Source organism: Arachis duranensis, chromosome 1 (genome assembly GCF_000817695.3).
Source record: "Arachis duranensis cultivar V14167 chromosome 1, aradu.V14167.gnm2.J7QH, whole genome shotgun sequence".
NCBI lineage: Eukaryota > Viridiplantae > Streptophyta > Magnoliopsida > Fabales > Fabaceae > Arachis > Arachis duranensis.
In genome coordinates, this window is record NC_029772.3 from 5,978,958 (window position 1) to 5,998,417 (window position 19,460).

The window sequence follows — 19,460 nt, forward strand, 5'->3', positions numbered from 1 at the left end:
ATTATTATTTTTTTATAACTAAATAATATCTTTTGTAAATAATTTTTAAACCTTTTACTAGTATTGTAATTGTTGAGCCGATGCTTTACCTTAAATACTCCTCAAAACCTTAAGGTAGTAAATTAATGAATTTCTCATTTTATAAACTTATCATTCTTTCTTATTTTTTTTATATAAGACTAACTTCATACACTCATCACACTTACAACATTAACCGTGATGGTATGCGTTATGTAGTTAATTCTGCCATAAATATATTTTTTATTATTTCTTTTATAACTAATATCTTGAAGACTGAAAAATGCAAGTATACAATGTTTGCTCTCTCAACTCAACACCCTTAGTTTGAGAGAGACACTTCATTTTCAAGGTCAGATAGATATATCTATCATGATTCTAAATAATCAAATGCTCTCTATATTATCTATCATTACAAAAATAATAGGTGGTCTCCACCTATCTATGGTTGGTTTTATAGTTTATTTGATCATGAGTACACTACTCTCTGAGTCTCAGCTCCCTATGGTGTTTGAAGACAAAAGAGGAAGGACCATGCATGGCATTGGGGTTTGAAAAATCTCTGAAATCAAAACTAGTCTTTCTCGATCTGCCTGCTCATATGTATGTCAAGGGGGTCAAACTTTCTTGTCCTATTTTAAAAATTATATTGACATGTTTCTTTGTTTTTAGAAAAATACAGCAAATTATTATCAACAAGACGACAAATAAGTGCAGCATTCTTTGAAAGTAAATGTCTAAATAATAATAATGTTATTTTTATCTTCATATCAATTTGAAAAGCATTTAGGAATTAATATTGCGCGATTAATATTATAGTCAACATTTAATATAAAAAAATAAAATTTTATTAAAAATAAGAATAATAATTTAAATAAATATTCGAAATTTAAACTCAATGAAAATTTATATTTAATAGTATTTATACTGAACTTATTTGGTAATTTAATATAATATTGACTAAAATTGAGGGCAATTTACATAAATAAAATGATTGAAAAAAATCTTTACGCAAATACAGCATTGGCAAACTCCAAACGCAAATGCAACAAACGCAATTGTATGTAATCCGCGACACCCTCTAGCGGAACGTAAATACACGTAATCTGCTACACCTTGTCGCAAATTACGTAGAGAACCTGGCATCACATAAACCGCTACACCCTGTAGCGGTTTATGACCAAATGTGTAGAAAGCATAATCCGTTACACCCTGTAGCGGATTATGAAGAGAGTGACTCATTATAAAAAAATCAATAATACCTGTGTAATAGTAACAACCCATGATACAAAATGTACAAATTGATACAATGATAACGGTCAGAACTAACATAATGGGCACTACTGCTGGTCACCATCAACATCATTGTCGCCCCCAAATGGATCAAGTAAGTGCGATCCTATGCCACATCAAGTCGGACACCTAACTCTGGTCGCTCGCCGATCTCCAGGTGGAGCCTCCTGTAGCCCAACTCCAAATGCAGATGGCGGCGTCCCCCCCATGCCGAACCAAGTGTCGTACGGGCTGCCTGCGGGCTCATTCAGGTTGATGAAGGCGATGATCTGCCTAGCCTCCCCCATCACCACCAACCTGCTCCTCCTACATCATGTCGTCGAGCCAGCGCCACTCGCGATCAGTGGCACGTGTACCAATGCGTCATCTCCACTCTACACGTCTGTTATTGGGCATATCCAACGCTGGTACTCTAATGGGCGCCTGTGACAACCCTATGAGTACAGCATGGTCCGGAACCTGCGTCGGCCTAGGGTTTGCAAATACAATCCCTGGTGACAGAATTCTATGTGCAACACGGTACCACCAGTCCAGGTACTCAGCGGATGGACCAGGATCAGCCACTCTCTGGATACTCAACACAGAGCGAACAAACTCGTCCCAATGCTCATAAATAAAAAGCTTCTCTGGAGTTTCTGTTATTTTGATTTCGCACGGAGGTAGGATTTCGATAATTTCTCACCAATTAATTAAATTTGTGTTGGATAAGTGAATGGTTGTTGTGATTGATTATTGATGGAGTTTGATTGACTTTATATTGAATTTTGTTGATATATTGTTATATGTGATTAAGCTTGTGATTTGGTCATGTTTGTGCTGCCCAAACTGTGATAATGAGACTGATTTGGAGCTATCATTGTGTTAGTTTTTGAATAAAATGGATGAGGTTTAATGGCCGAGGAATTAAATTAAAAACTGTGAAAAATTGGTAAACGTAAAACTCAAAAACAGATTAACATTAAAATGTATATTTAAAAAAAATAAGGAGGATTTCGGTTCTTGGTGAAGAGAAGAATCAGTCAAGAAAAATTATTTTTGAAGAAATATACTTGTATATTTATGAAAAGATTGAGTTTAATATTATAGTTATATAAGTTTTTCGAGTATTTTGGGTAATAAATAAAGTTCAGGGGTAAAATAGGTATTTTATAAAAGTTCAGAGTTATTTATATAAATATGAAACAAAGTGAAGATTTAAATATAATTTTATAAAATATTAAATTCAAAAATAAAATATTAAAGAATTTGTGGTTTAGAAAGTAATTAATAAAAATTTGAAAATAAGGTTTTGTAAAATAAGTTTTTAAGAGTATTAAAATATTATTTTAAATATTTGTTTAAAATTATTCATTTACATTAGAGTAAATTATTATTACAAATTATTATTTATCAGGATATTATTTTATAAGAATATTATTGTATGTATTATGAAAAATAAAATAGAGAGCGGTAAATAGATAAGTTTTTCTAAAAGCTAGTTTTAGAAAGACAAATCTAAGTTAAGGATCTCATTATTCCCTCTTCATAAAATATTTAGAGAAAGATGAGGGAAGAGTGTGAAGATAGTTTTTGATGTTAAAAGTAAGGAATTAAAAGAATGATGAGAAAAGAAAAGAAAAGAAAAGAATATATTAGTTAAAGGGATCTCTACCACAGGAGAGCAGAGAGCAAAGGATTAAAAGAATGTAAAGAATCTCTGCCACAAGAGAGCAGAGAATAGAAAAGAAAAGAAAGAAATAACGAAAAGAAAAGGAGAGAATGAGAAATGATTGTTTACCTGCTGAAAACGAGTAGAGATATGGTGGTGATGAGTCCACCGAAATTTGCTTTCTAGAGATACATCAGCCAATCCAGGGGATGGTCGCTCCTGTAAGACAGAGGTTACTTACAGAGGTTATCGCTACATACATTGGCTAGAGAGAGCCTCGCCTGTAAGACAGAAGTTGCTTACAGAGATTATGTTTGCATACATCGGTTCAATAGAGTCGCACCTGTAAGACAGAGATTGCTTACAGATGTTATGACAATGGAAACCAAATTCAGACAAAAGTTGCTGAGTTACGTTGGGAGCGGGTCGAAACCGACAAATGAGCTCATTACTTGCACTAAGAATAGACATGCATCATACTTGTTTGCACATATTTGTTTGTAAGTGTAATTTTCTGTGATTGTGGGCGTGCTAAATGACTGTTTGAATTTTGTGTTCTTTAATTGTTGAATTAGATGGTACTTTATTGACTGTTGTTGCTGACTAAGTATATATAGAATGAAGTTAACTCCTAACCCCGATCTTACTAAGAACTCCCCAGTTCTTACCCCTATATCCATCTCTTTCAGTTACAGGTGCGAAGGTTTAGTGTAGAGTTTCAGGAGCATAGAAGATTATACTCATGTGTTAAGTTCTTATATTTTGTTTTTCTCTCGTCGTTTATCGTTTTTAGTTTTTAGAGGGGATAGGACTTGTATCTGAAAATCTTGAAATAAGTCTATGTATATAATGTTATGTGAATATATATATCTTTATGATTAAGTTATTAAAAGTAAAACCTTTTTCGTTTTCTTAATTAAACTTTCGGTTTGTACTCACGAAGGTTCAATATTAAATAAATATAGTATATAATTAAAGGAATAGAAATAAGTAGTACTCAGACTTTTAGTACAATAATGAGGAATTAAAAGTTATAGTGTTATAAAAATAAAACATGTCTTATAAAAATATTACTTTGTGCATGTATTTTAATACTTGAGTGATTTTTGTCCCTATATAATAATAAAATTATGAGTTCTAAAGTGTCAAAATAGACAATATCTTAAGATAAATGTTTAGAAAGTGAATTGCAAAGTTCAATGTTAGTAAGAGTAAAAGTAATTAATTAATCATTTCACTAAACTTTACAAAATATATGCATTATACATGATGTTTTGTGATTTTTTTATTATAAGAAACAATTTTTAAATACTTATAACATGAAAAATAATAGTCACTTCTATTTTTTATGATATCACTCAATATGATTACACATGATTTTTTTATCAACTATATTGAGTGTTTATCAAAATCAGTTATTAATGTAAAATACACATTAAATATAAAATATATATTAAAAGAAATTATCCATAGTGCTTGAAAATCTCAACATAAAGTAAAATAATCCAAAATACGAAGATAAAACATAACACTGTCTTTATCATCGTGATACAATTGAGTTATAAGTTGCATCCAAGTACATAACATATAATATAGGTTTAAACATAATCTCATTTTAAACTTACACTTAAAACTACAGAAAATATAAAAACACACATCGAATAAAATACATTTTCATTGTAAACGGTCATCTCAAAAGCTCATTGTATGAGTATTCATCATTCCAATTTCCATAGATTTTAGTAATTATTCGTTTTTTTTTTTTGCAAGTCAGACTTTTCTGTAAAATACTTTGTATCTGAAGTGATTCTCAACAAATTCTTACAGAATTTTTATACCGATGGTCGAATCTGCTGTTATCATTTTCCAATTTTTCTATTTGCGTTGATAGGCCACAAGTATCTTCCACTAACAGTCCATTCTATGTCCTGTACCAAATATTTCTGATGGTTACTCTATAATATATTAATATCTTATACTCTACGATCTTTTTGATGTTATATATATTAACGGCGATGAGAACAATTTTCTTATCTTCAAATTGTGTTGTCTGATCTTGAATTTATTTGTTGGATCATCTTATGTACCTTTTTTATTGAAAAAATTGTATTTATAAACAATACATATATCAATTATAATTAAAAATTAAGTTATTTTACATTAAATGATTTATATAATAGTAGTGATTTCATTGCTTAATTGAGTAAGTTATTATTATTTTTAATTTAGAATTAAATAAAAATACAACCAAACATACTATTTTTAGTAGTATTTTATTTGGTATTTAAAATTTAATGAGTGTCATTCTTAAATATAAATAGTAATTTCAAGATTTTGACTCCAACATATCAAAATCGCTTTCATAGCTCTTTTTCTATCAAAAAAGTTGTGATTCAATAATCCTATTAAAAATACCAAAAAATTTAGTTGAAAAAAATTAAGATTTTTTCAATCACTTTTATTAATATAAGTGTACTTTTACATTATATATGATATATTTTTAATAATTTAATATAAATAATCTAAATTATAAAATTATTTGTTCTAACAAGTAATATTAAAACCATCCATATTTAAGGCACTAAAAATTATCAAGGTTTTACAATATTTTAATTCAAGCAATATACTGCACGTACTGGATATTTTGTTCTAACAAGTGGTAATTCCTTTCTTGATCGGTTGATCCATTGTTCAGCTTTTTGCCGTGTCAAGCAACATAATTAATATATTAATTGAGTAATGTTTGGTACTATTGAATCACAATGGTCTCGAATTTAGTTTTGTGTGCTATTAATTTAATATAAAATTAATTATGTTTTAAAATATAAAAACTATTGTTTGTATAATTTATACAAATATTAATCAACTAAAAAAATTTTTATATTTCACCAAATTATCTGTACAAATAATTATTTTTTTATAATAAAAAATCAAAAATGAATTAATGTTAATTATTTATGCAAATAATAGTCGACCCAAAAAATTTTATTGCTTGATAAAATAATAAGTAATGCACTCTTTTATTTATTTTTATTAATTAAATAATTAATAATCGACTCAAAAAAAATTATTATTTAGTCAATTAATAGAAAATATTTACGATAATAAATAAGTTGCAAAATTTAATTTTTTAATGTGCATTTAGTCGGTCTAAAAAAAGATTTAATGTGTGATAAAAATTATTAACAATATTTAATTATTCCAATGAGAATATCACTTATAGTTAATTTTTCTATCAAAAAAAATGAAAATTAACATTATTGTTTTAAAAATCTCAATATAGACTTTTTTTTTCATGATTTAACTAATGTCTAATGTATATTTTTTCTATTCTAATCCAATTGTTACGGTTTTGTCTATTAATGTTTTTGTACAAGTTAATAGTATTCTTATTTAAACCCCGTAAATTTAGCGAACAATTAATTAATAAATTAATTTTTAATAAAAAAAATAAAAAATGTAAATTTTATAGTTTAATGAAGTAGAGCTAATTAAAATAAAAATTTTAACATTAATTTTAAAAAATTGGTCCAAAATTAAGCCAAACTGAACAAACCAGACCCGTATTGGACCCGAGGCCCAATCCAACCTAGCCACACTGAATCAAACATAGCCTTCCCTTTCCCCTTCATCCTCATTCATGCTGAAAACATTTTGGAAAAGGGGGAAGAACATGTGACATTTCCAAACCCTCACTCACATAATCAACTTGCCATAACTCTTCACTCCGAACTCTGATCGCTACACCGTTTGCTACCACGCATCCGCAGTAACGAGCTCTTCAATGCCCGGTGTATAATTTGGTAAGAAACCTTCGTTCTTATTCTCAGCCTCACTTTCTTCAAATTTTCGAAAATTATATGAGTGGATATTGAGATTTTGGTTCTTTTATGTTATAGGATCCGATTAGCTTGAGAAAAATGTTCAATCTTGCTTCATTGGTACTTTATAAAGTGAGAATTCTAGAACCCTAGTTAATTCATTGATTTTGTGTGTTTGAGTATTGAATTTTGGGTATATATATGTGGTCATGTGTATTAGGTGTGTATATATATTTTTTGGAGTTTGATTGTGAACATTGGAGCCTTGGTGGATCTTTGGGTGTCATTGCTTTGGATCTTTGGGGGTTGTGTATTGTGCCTTTTGGTAGTGTCCTTGGGTTATACAAGAAAATCGGTCAAGGTATGGTTTAGGTTTCTCGTATTTAATATATAATGTCTTGTGAGAACTTAGGCTAGATGACCATAGGATAAGTTAGATTATGAATTTCGGAGATTAATTGGTAGTATAGTTGACATGGTATGTTGAATTGATAATGCATGATAGATTCAATGATTCTATGATATGAGTATATTTAATGTGGTAAGAGGATTAATGAATGATGACTTTGATGGTGGTAAATGAGAATGTTAATTGTGGATATGTGAAGATTAATGATTTTGATGTTATGATTGAAAATGATAGAAGGAAATATATGCAAAAATTGAGGTATGATTGATTGTGGTAGAATGTGGGGTTATGGTACTGTAAATAGTATGTTTTGGTGCTAATTATAAGTATAGAATATTGGAATTGGGTTTGATTTGGTGAAAATAAAGATATGAATTTTTGTGAAAATCTAATTTTTGGCTAAACTTTGGAGAGCCATAACTCGACTTCCAGATTCCCAAATTGTTTCAAACTTATTTCATATAAAAATTAGGTGCGTGGAGTTTACGCCGTTTAAAGAACCGATGAAAAATATTTTAAAACGAAAAAGTTATTCGTGTCGAAAGTTTGGAGTGCAAAGTTGAAAATTCTGCAGCATTCAGCATTTTTGCCATTTTGCAAAGCTTGCGTACGCAACCACTGCACACGACGTGACCAACCTCTTCGGGTTGGGCATCTTGCGTACACGAGCAGTGGTTTTTGAGGGGTTGTGTACGCAACCACCTGCACGTGACGCGACCAACCTTTCCGGGTTGGGCATCTCGCGTACGCGAGCAAGGTGCTTGGGTACGTGAGGAAGCAAAAATGCACGCCCACGCGTACGCGTGGCTCACGTGCACGCGTGACCCTTGTTTTCAACAAAGTTAATTTTTGTATTTTAAAACCCATTTTGAACCTCTAAACCTCTATTTTTACTCTTTTAAACCCAAATCTTAGTAGTAGGCCTAGTAATGAGATGAAGCTAGAGAAAAAGAGGTATCTTGGGAGTGAAGTAAGGTTAGAAAGTGATGATTTTATATATGGAAAATGTAAATGCATGAAGTATATGTGATGCCATGACTATGATGAATGGTTGTGCAATAATTATGAATATTTATGCGGCTTATGCACTAAATTTTATCTGAGATACGGGTTTTCCTGAGTAAAGTACCGTGGCTTGCTACCACGTGTTCTAGGTTGAGACTCGATACTCTGTTGACTCTATGACGTAAGGGTGATCGGACACTTATAAATTTCTGGGAAGGATACCCACATTGAGTGATTTTATATATGAGAAAAAGCTATGCATAGATTCTTGGGGATGCGCATTGGGGGATAGTCCAAAGTTTAGCAACCGGACTTGTCGGGTACTCGGGTTGGCTTTATAACCGACAAATGAGACTCATCAACCACAGGATAGGCATACATCATATGCATATTTTTTGAATTGCTTGCTTGTGCATTAATTGAAAATGTCTAAGTGATTTTAATATGCTAATTGTTATGCTTATTATTTGTATTTCACCGGAGTTGGAACAGAAGAAAGGCAAAGAGATTAAGGGTTTTAGTTAGGTTTGGTTAAGTTTAGGAATCCTTAAAGAACCATCCGTTTATGGTTTCTATTTTAGTCATTTAAGCTTTATAATCTGAGTGTCGGCGTTTTAGGATTGCCTCTGACTTTTCCAAGACCTTATATCTTATGTATGTGGCACCTTTACCATGCTGAGAACTCCCCGTTCTCATTTCATACGGATATTTGTGGTTTTCAGATGCAGGTCGAGAGGCACCTCGTTAGGCGTCTGGAGTTCTGCAGCAAAGTGGATCTTTAGGACATTATTTTGTGTACTGTTTATATATGACCATATGTATAGAACTCTCCTTATGACTTGTTTTATTTTGTACCTCTTAGAAGAGTATGGAGAACTAGGGTGCCTTTTGCACGTCTTCTGTATATTCTGGGTTATGGGTATATATATATATATATTCTCCTACCAGCCTTAGTTTCGTAGATTGAGTTAGTAGCTTGTTATTTTGTACTCTTGATCCTCTACTCTTGCTTTCTGTATATATATATGTGTTTATGAACCTTAGCTTTCTTCATACGCAAGAAATCCTTAATCTTGAGCGTTGCGCTTTTAATTTTGCGATTTTGTTTTACCTATTCATCAAGGCTCCTAGTAAATTACATTCTTTCGATTATTATACTTATATATGTTTTATCTTAGAGGGAATAATACCACACCACCTCTATTTTACGATTTAAGCGTAAAACTCCGTGTAGTAGGATGTTACACCTATACAGAATGGTACAAACTTTAAAGTTTAGAAGGATATTGTAAAAATTTTCCTTAATTGTATGAATTTGGATATAGCTGAGAAAAAAATCACTTTCACGGTGGAAATTTTCAATAAAGTTAAAATAGAGAAGTGAGAAAGATCCAATCGAATGAGCATTATGATTATGAAATGCTTTATTTCTAAGGTATTTTAGGGCTTAATTACTGAGAATAAAGATGGCAAAATTTTTTAAAAATGTTGAAAAAATTCTTTGCTAGGAATAAAAAGGCTGCGGTATAAAAGGTAAAGAGAATACAATGGAGTACATTATAAAAAAATTTCATCTTACTTTCAAATTGAAAGTACTAAAGTCAGAGTTGTTTGAGGATTATTTACTAGTGTATTTCATTTTTATCTCTCTTTTCCGCACTCTGGTTAAGTTAAACTGAGTTATAACAACACTTAGTCCTTAAAAGAGCTTATATCTCCCTATGTTTAAGAAGAAGAGGGAAAGTGTAGTACTATTGCAAATGCACCTTCCTCAGCAGAAAAATGCTAAGAACGGATCAAGCTTCAACCTCTTTCTTCTGCAATAAGGTAAGACATATGAAGAAGCCACTTGGAGTGTAAAGGTGTGATTCTTACTTTTGTTTATTCTAAAACTATATTAAGTCATACACCTGTGAATGGTGGGTAAATTCTGTTGCTGTTAAGGAGTTTAATATATGCTCAAGTCTGCATTTGATATATCATTCATATTAGGAGTGTTAGACAAATACTTAGCAATCTTGTCATGGATCATTAGACCTCTATTAAATCTGCAATGTGTTATCTAAAAATAACAAAGGATTACATGTTTATTTACCTGAGATCCAAAATTTTGCAGCATTCCAAGATAATTGACACTTTATCTCATGCTATATTTTAATGTTGGTTGGAGGCGTTATTGCATGGAAGTCTAACTCTTGTAACTTTTTCAACAATGGAGACAAAGTATGTCGCTTGTTTTGAAGCATCCATACATGGCATATGGTTGCAAAATTTTGTCACTAGACTTCGTATAGTAAATGACAGTAAAGATCATTGAAGATATTTTGTAATAATAAATCAGTAGTATTTTATTCTAACAACAATAAGAACACGACAAATTTTTTGGTTGTTGAGGAGATAGTTAAGAAAAATAGATTTTTATAGAACATATAATAATAATAATTATATGCTAGCAGAACTCATCAACTAAAAGATTGATCCTTAAAATCTTTCATAAGCACACTACTTGAATGGATATCAATATATGTGATGCTTTAATTCAATGGAAGTTTATTTTATGCTATAAATTTTATGTCATATATTAAATTATCTTTCTGTAAAATTAAGTTAGATTTATTTTGATGTTATTTGCAATATTTATTTTGCAATACTTATTTTCTATATGACTCAATCAAATTTTAAAGTTGGACCAATTGAAAATAGACATGTACAAGATTACTTTGTATGTAATTTCTATGTTACTCATCTAAATTTGATCTATATCATTAAGTATATTAGTATGATGATCATTGTGGTTCAGTGGTAGCACTAATGTGATAATAGTTGCAATAATTTCGTAACTGATATATGAGATAAACCAGATTATTAAAGTAATCAGGAAAATAATATTTAAATACACACATAAAGTTCATAAGATGTAATTATCTCAGAAAAATATATATGCATAGCGCAAACAGGAGATTTTAGAAAATAATTAACTTTCTAATCATTTATAAATAATAGATATATCAACTATAATAGCAAATTATGTTATTTCACATTAAATGACTTCTATAACTGTGATATCATTTATTATCATAAATAATTAATTGAATAAGTTATTATTATTTTTTATCTAGAATTAAATGAGAATAAAACTAACATTATTTGGCATTTAGAATTTAATGGCTACCATATTTAAATACAAAATAGTAACTTTAGATTTTAGTTCCCAACATATATATCAAAGTCGCCGGTAGTTCTTCTTCTACTAGAAAAGTTGCAATTTAGTCCTATAAAAAATATAGAAAGCTTTGGTGAAAAAAATCGAAATAACTCTTCAGTCACTTTTATAAATACAGCAGGTATGTTTTCGCATTATATAAAATTTATATTTTTTATCATTTAATAAAAATTAGAGTAAAGGACAAATAGGTTCCTAACATTTTTTTTTCGCGGACATTTTCGTCCTTGACCATTAAAAAATATTTTTAAGTCCTTAACGGCTTCAAAAGTTGGACGGATCAGTCCCTCTGTCCAAATACCTCCTTCAGACTAACGAAAAAATTTGACGTGACTTCTTTAATGTTTGTCACGCGTACGCGTGGCATGACAAACTTCCCTCTCACACGCGTGTCTCACGCGTACGCGTCGCCATGAAGTCAGCAAATCTTCATTTTTCTATAAATTCTCCACTTTGCATGCTTTTTTTTCATTTCTTTCAAGCTATTCTTGCTTTCAAAACTTTAAATCACTCAAACAAACATATCAAGATATCGAATGGGAGAAAAGTAACAATGATGAAACTGCTCTCAAAGTTAAAAGTCATTGTTAGTAATATTTTTCTGTCGGCTTTTATTTTTTTATTTTTTGCATCATCATAGCCTTGCATTGCGAGTTTTGACATCAAAATGTTAATTTAGTATTCTTTTACATCATACTCTGTACTCTCAATAATCTTATTCTTAATATTATTTTAGAATCCAACTTTTATGATTATATTATTACCTATGGTTAATTTTGTATTTAATTTGTCTTTTTTAATGAGATCATAATTTATATTATAAAAAATTACACTAAAATATAGTACACGAGAATTACAATTATAAAAGAGTGTTCTTTTTTTAGTACGCCATAATTTTACTATTATTATTCTATACAAAAAAATAATAGATAAAAAATGTATATAAACAAAAAAATAAGAATTCTATAAAGAATAATAATATCCATGAGAGAAAAAATATTATAAAAAAAGCAACAAAATTAATCATATGAACAATGAATGATAAAATTGGGAAATAGAAAATAAATTTTAATCTAACGTGAAAATATAAACACAAAAAACTATCATTTTTAGCTTTGGCTAAACTTGGGTTGAACAGTCGAGTCACATTTACAATCAGAAGAAGTAAAAATAGCCTACTAGAAAGTGAAATTTTCAAAAAAACTAAACCTAGGTTTGATGCTTCAAATGCTAAGGCAAACACACCCTAAATTGCTAAATTTAATTTATTTTTCTCCCATTCAATGCCTTGATATGTTTGTTTGAGTGATTTAAAGTTTTGAGGGAAAAAATAACTTGAAAGAAATGAAAAAAAGTATGCAAAATGGAGAATTCATAGCGACGCGTATGCGTGTGTCACGCATACGCGTGACCCACTTTTCCGTTGGGTCTGACAGAGGCATTTAAACGAAATGACTGATCCGTTCAACTTTTGAAAATGTCAAGGACTTAAAAGTATTTTTTAATAGTCATGACGAAAATATCTGCAAAAAAAAAATCAAAAACCTATTTATCGTTTACTCTATAAATTATCTGAATTATAAATTTATTTGTGCTAACAAAAATACACTTAATTCATTGTATCCAAATTCAAAGAAACCAAGTGAGTAGGATGATCGCTGTGCTGTTGCGAGTCATGAGTCGTAGTTCATTTTTTCTTTCTTATATCAAGTATATCTTCAAGTTCTACCTCTATCTCTATCTCTTTACTATCAGAGATAGGGTTAATTTGATAAAAATTAGGTATTGAATCTCCTCCAATAACTTGTCAGGCGCATATTTGGATCCGGATTTGAACCCTCTATGCTACCTTCGACCATGTCACGTTCAGATTAATCATCATTAATGTTTGTTCTTATGTTATTTGACAAAGATCAATTGAAATGATAAAAAACTCAATAAATTGTATTGATGAATGATCATTAGAGTATATATATATATAGATAAAAGTCGTATTTAAAGAATTACATATATGTTATTAGTTTAAAAGATTATGTATATTTATATTTTTTGTTGAGATACTTAAATATCATATTTGATCGCTGAAGTCTTTTTTAAAAGAATAATACGAATATTTTTATTTATAATTTTTTTATTTAAAAATAATACAAGTACATTATTTTTTAATATAAAATTGTTAATTATAAATAATTAATTTTGTGAAATCGAATAAACATAATTAATCATATGAATATAATAATAAAATTATGTTTATTTTTATCAAATTAAATTATTAATTTAAGTTATATCTATTTAAATTTTAAATTAAAAAAATAAAAATATACTAATACGATCTAAATTGTACAAAAATAAGAGCAATTTGGCCCACTAATTTCAATGAAGTTCGTGGGACAAACTTTAACAAAATCTACAAGTTTATCGATGTAGTAGGAGAATTTACTCCAACAAAAAAATAAAGAAAAAAATTATTTTGAAGAATGATTATTTTTTAAATTTATTTCAAAAAAATTTCATCGGAATATACTCACTTGATTCCCAGAAAAAAAAAGTATTTTGGTAAATAGTTTTTATTTTTTTTAGAAAATAATGAATTTTTTAATTTATTTAAGAAGAAAACTCTGAAATTAAATTGCCTGTAGTCTTTGTTGCAGTGATAACATGTTAGGGAAGAAGAGATGAGAAAGGAAAACATATATCGATGCGATGGGACAAAGGAAAGGGGTCAAGTTTAGCTGAGTGAGAAGGGAAGGGACAAAGGGAGGACCACAAACAATGCATTAATGATTAGTCAGAGTCATATGAGGGAGGCCTCATAACTCAAAAGAGTTGCAGAATACAAAGGACACCAAAGGGTGGCACCTAATTATGGATATCTTTTCAGATTTTGTGTCACAGATGTGAAAAGAACTTGAGCACTTAAAGATGGATATCATCATATCCCAACCCAACAATAACACATGATGAGGTATTGGGTGTGTTTTGTTTCTTATGCAAACAAAGCTGCTAAACAAAAGAAAAAAATGAAAAAAATAAAAACTTCTTATTAGCATAAATTAATTATTAAATAACTTTTTAGGTAGTATAATTTATTAACTTAGATGTCTGAAATAATGTATAAGAATATAAGTTGGTCTATTGAATAATAAAAATATTTTTTGCAACTTGAAGAAAAAATTAAGTTCATATTTCTATTTTTAATCTGTAGGACTCATTTTGAAGAAATTAACATTTTTTAAAAGATATGAATTCTAGATTTTGATTGATTTTTATTTTTATTATTTTCATTATTTTTACATATATTTTAATAAATTTTTTAAACATATTTTAAGTGAAAACAAAAAATTAATAAAATTCTTTTTTTATAAAATATCATTCTAAAAATATTTAACATAAATGAAAAGCAATGATACCCTAATTTTTTCACAGGAGAGATAACATTTTTTATTTCAACTAATTAAAATTTTCTCTCTTTAGTACCTCAACAAATGCTTTTATTAAATTACTTAACAAAACAAGAAAGAAAAAGCTTATGGTCAAAATATTTTGTAGGGTTTTTTTTGTTCTGGTCCCCTACTCCACCCCTTTTATTATACTCCTTTTTTTATCATAGACTTATCTTTTGAGATAACACTTTAATTTAAACTTCTCTTGGGTCTACAAAAAGAGCTCTTGTTGGTGGGGATTTGGTTAACTCATGGAAAGTGTTTGTTGTTGTTGTTGTAGTCCCTTGATGATTTTTCAAAACCTTTATGCACCACAAATCCTCAGGACAAGAGAGCAACTTCCAATGTGGGATATAATGGTTGAGCTCATTGTTATTATTATCCCTCCCCCCTCCAACCTCAGTCACAATGATCTTGCAATTCTCATCCTTTGACTTTGAGGCCATGTTATGCACAAATTGGCACAAAGCCCTTACTAATTTACCTGAGAATGGACCTTCATGGTACACACCATACATGAAATAGAATCCAAAAGGGTTAAAGAAATCAGGCAAAGTAGGCAATTTCAAACATGGGAAAATCTTATCAATCAAGCACCAACTCTTTGTGTATAACAAGCAACTAAAAGTTGCTTTTCCAAGCCTCATTTTGAATATTTCACCACTATTCCATACACTAAGCATGGCCCAAGAGTTTGGTAGCTGATGCCCATTTGACCCAAAATCACCCCAAAAATGATCTTCTTTGAAGTTGGCCACAAATGTTCCCAAACTTAATTTGTTCCTTAAAATGTTGTCTATGTCATTGGGGAAGAACTCAAAGGAACTCATGAACCTTCTATAGAGGTACTCAGCTTGTTCAATCTTGACCCTTGAAATTTCAATGTTGGATGAGATTTGGAGATCGTAGTGGTTCACAGGGTTGACTAATATTGATGGTGTCCTAAACTTGGTGTAAGTGAACTTTTCCATGAAGATCCTTTTTGAGGCAATGTTGTCTTTCTCTGTGGCCATGTATGCATAGTCAACATCATTGGAATTAAACCATTCTTCTAGCCTCACCACTAGGCTTGATCCAATCCCTCTTCTTCTATGGTTTGGTGAAACCCTTAGGCCTAAAATATAACCAACCTTAGCCAAATCTTTTGGAGGGTGGTTATGGATTGTTACCACTTTTATTGATCCTTGAATCACTCCAACTAATTCTTTGTCCATTTCTGCTACCTAACACCATTATTCAACACAAAAATTACTATAGTTAGTAGTGGATATGACATGAATGAAAAAAAAAAATCAAATTAAAATAAATCATGTATTGAAGACAAACTAAGTCTAAAACCATATGAAATAATTTGTATATATATTGGTATATTATATGGTAATAACTACTATATATGTAGTACTCATCACCATATAAAAAATATTTTTAGTATTTCGATGTTTTAGATGTTTTAATAATTTTAACTATTGATTTTAATTATATATATTATAATTGAGGTTAATAATTAAAATTACAACACTTGAAATACTTTTTATAATATAGAATAAAATGATTATCAAAAAAGAAGAAGAAAGAAACACAAAACTAAAAAAATATTGAATTGGAACATGAATAATGTATAAAAAAAAGATGGGATAAAATAAATGATATAAATTTATTATATAATAGTGAAACTTGATGATAAAAAACAAGATATAGATTGAATTGGAATGATACATGCAAAGAAAGAAAAGAAAAGGGGTATAATTGAATTTAAAACATATGAAGTAATTATTAGTTATTATAGTGGTGTATATTATATATATGGTAGTATTAATTAGTAATTATATAGTATATATATAGTTTAATTTATTATATAAGATAGAATATGATCAATACCAGCATGATGTACATGGGACTGTTCCTGATCCTACAAATAGGGTCACCCATAGTGTCTGTAAAGAGGAAGACGCTTTCTGAAGGCCCTACCTCACATCTTCTCTCAAGTTCTTCAACTTTAGCTCCATCAGATTCAACCTCATACTTTCTTATTCTCAACTTCAATTCTTCCATATATTAAATAAGAAGAAAGAACTATAGTTGTGAATAGTAAGGAGGAGAATAATAAGCTAAGGTTCTAATATAGTAGTAGTAGTTGAATAACAATATATTTGATTTATATGTATGATAGATGATGAGGAAAGGGAAAGGAGGAAACTATTAACTCTCAAAGTTAAAGAAGTGATGATAGATATAGAGAAGCTAAACAAGCAAGTGAGTGAGTGAGTGAGTGAGTGAGTGAAGCCAAGATGTACTAGCTAGATAGTAAGAAGAATATGGTTTGGCATACTACACTTTCATTGTGATAATGATTTATATGGAGAGGTGGGAGGAGAGAGAAAAATAAAATAAAAATAGAAATAGAAATAGGAAGAGAAAGAGAGAAAAGGAAAGAGATTGCAACTTGAGAATGTTCTTTATCAGAATCATATGAGTATAACCTAGGCTTGAATAATAATAATAGACTTATTTATTTTAAATTCACGTATTACTCGTGAATGAGTATTTACTTTATTCCTTATTTTACATTGCTTTGCTCTAATAATAATATTTATTATTATGCCAAATTTCTCTTTTTTTTCTCATGTTACCTACTATAAAAATTTTAAGCAATTTACAATGATAATAACACTTTTTTATTAATTTTTAGCAAAACAGTATAATACATAACTACTTATTCCTAGTGACACATTAATAAGCTATATTTTTTATTTCTTTTCAATTATTTTTATGTATTATTGAAAATTTCTCTATTTGTTGTTTATATTATTATTATTTGCAATTATTGCTTGTTCTTCAACTAATTATTTAATGTTCATGTTTTTCAATTATTCGGAATGACGAAGCTTAATTTTAACTTTAGCCAATAAATTTAAAATATGTATTTAACAAAATTTCTTTTTAATGGCGATTGGAACAAGACATGTTTAATGTATTTTTAATTTTTCATCCTCAACTTATGAGAATGGACATCGATCATATGTGAACAAATTTCACCTTCTTTTTTACCAACTCAAATCGAGTTATAACTTATAAACCTTACCTATAAGTTGCGGTTGATATTTCTACTTTAGTAAAATCATATATATGCATGATCTAATTTGCTCTGCTACTTTATATATTCGAATTGCTTCGCATTATGTATGTATTTTATCATTTCATGTATTAAAATCAATCAATCAATCCAAAAACAAAATTGGCAATTAATCCATCTGAAAAAAAGACTTTTTACCAATTAAAAACAAACTCAATTAACAATGATCGTTACTTGATACATGGGTGATTGACTCATCTCTTTTATTTTTCTATTTTACAATAATTTTGCATATTTACTTTCAATTCATTTTATTTATGTTACAAATCTTTATTATTCACTCAATATTCAATAATTAATTATTTTAGGCAAAAAATTCGTCAATAAATTGCTGTGAGTTAAGAAAATTTACAATTGATCATTATATTCTCAGATCATACAATCAATTCGGATCATATAATTCGATTCAAATAAAACTATTAATTGGAATCTGATTAAAACTAAATATACACGTGCAGGAGTACGTGGAGATTACATATTTTGTTCTCATAACGGACTTATCCTATAAAATCAAATAACTACGTGTCAACTCAGATGGGTACAAAAAACTCTCTACAAATCTCTCTAAACAAGTTCACTAAAGAACAGTTATCATATAGTTAGACCCACTAATTAACAGCTCCGTAAATGTATCACAACAATTTTATAAATACATCAACTCCTTATATTAAAGAGGTACACTATTCATTCTGAGTAATTTGATATTTATCTTCTACTCTTACTAACCTGAGTATTGGAGTGCCTTTGCAGGTACCCACCACTGCCATTATTAAAGAAAACTCTCTCTTATCCAAGGAAAAGCAAGTCCAAATATAAAAAAAACGAACTATACCTTAGAATCGGCTATCTACATAAAAATAGTAGTTATAGTAATTAATGTTTAAGAATTTTTTTAGTTTTTATACTAAATTTTGTCTTTTTCTAAGAGTAATTAACAAAAATTAAATTTTAATTTCTTTTATACTAATATATAATGAAACCATTTATACGAGAATTCAAGTTGTGAATTGAAGTAGAGTACGGGAATATATACATATATGTATGTTAGAAACTCAGAATTTTAATTTATGAAAATTGTAATTTTAATGATACTAGTAAATGTTTTTAAAATATTATTAACAAAATTATACCTTTATTTTATTATCTATTTACCTATCATCCTTTTTTTTTTCTTTCTTTTATGATGATTATTAAAGCTTTTTTACTGAACTATTATCCTTTTAAAATTATTTACCAAATAATGTACATCAAAATCAGCTATTAATATATTTGTGTTTAAATACATATGTGATTTAATTTATTTTTAATATGTATTTATATTTTAATATGTATTTTATACTTGTGGCTGATTTTGGTGGATAATAATAAGACGTATTTTAACTTTACTAAAAGGAAAAAGGCAAAAATAAATAAAGTAAGAAAAAGAAATATAAAGATGGTGTATATAAGCATATTTATATATAGAAT

The 19,460-nt window shown here is 29.0% G+C and overlaps 1 protein-coding gene across 1 annotated transcript; it reads right to left on the reverse strand.

Annotated features, from left to right (window-relative positions):
• Positions 1-14,913: 14,913 nt before the first annotated feature.
• On the reverse strand, positions 14,914-17,075 carry LOC107473078 (probable N-acetyltransferase HLS1-like). The gene is made up of 2 exons (XM_016092612.3): positions 16,739-17,075; positions 14,914-16,083 (listed from the first exon to the last, which is right to left on the reverse strand). The coding sequence occupies exons 1-2, from the start codon at positions 16,910-16,912 to the stop codon at positions 15,055-15,057; spliced, it is 1,203 nt and encodes a 400-aa protein (XP_015948098.1). The 5' UTR covers positions 16,913-17,075; the 3' UTR covers positions 14,914-15,054.
• Positions 17,076-19,460: the final 2,385 nt, after the last annotated feature.

Bases quoted from the DNA above. Each gene is read 5' to 3' on its own strand.
- LOC107473078 (XM_016092612.3), bottom strand. From the start codon at position 16,912: ATGGAAGAATTGAAGTTGAGAATAAGAAAGTATGAGGTTGAATCTGAT. The intron at 16,084-16,738 runs GTATTGATCATA...TAATGGTGTTAG, and splicing joins GTCCCATGTACATCATGCTG to GTAGCAGAAATGGACAAAGA.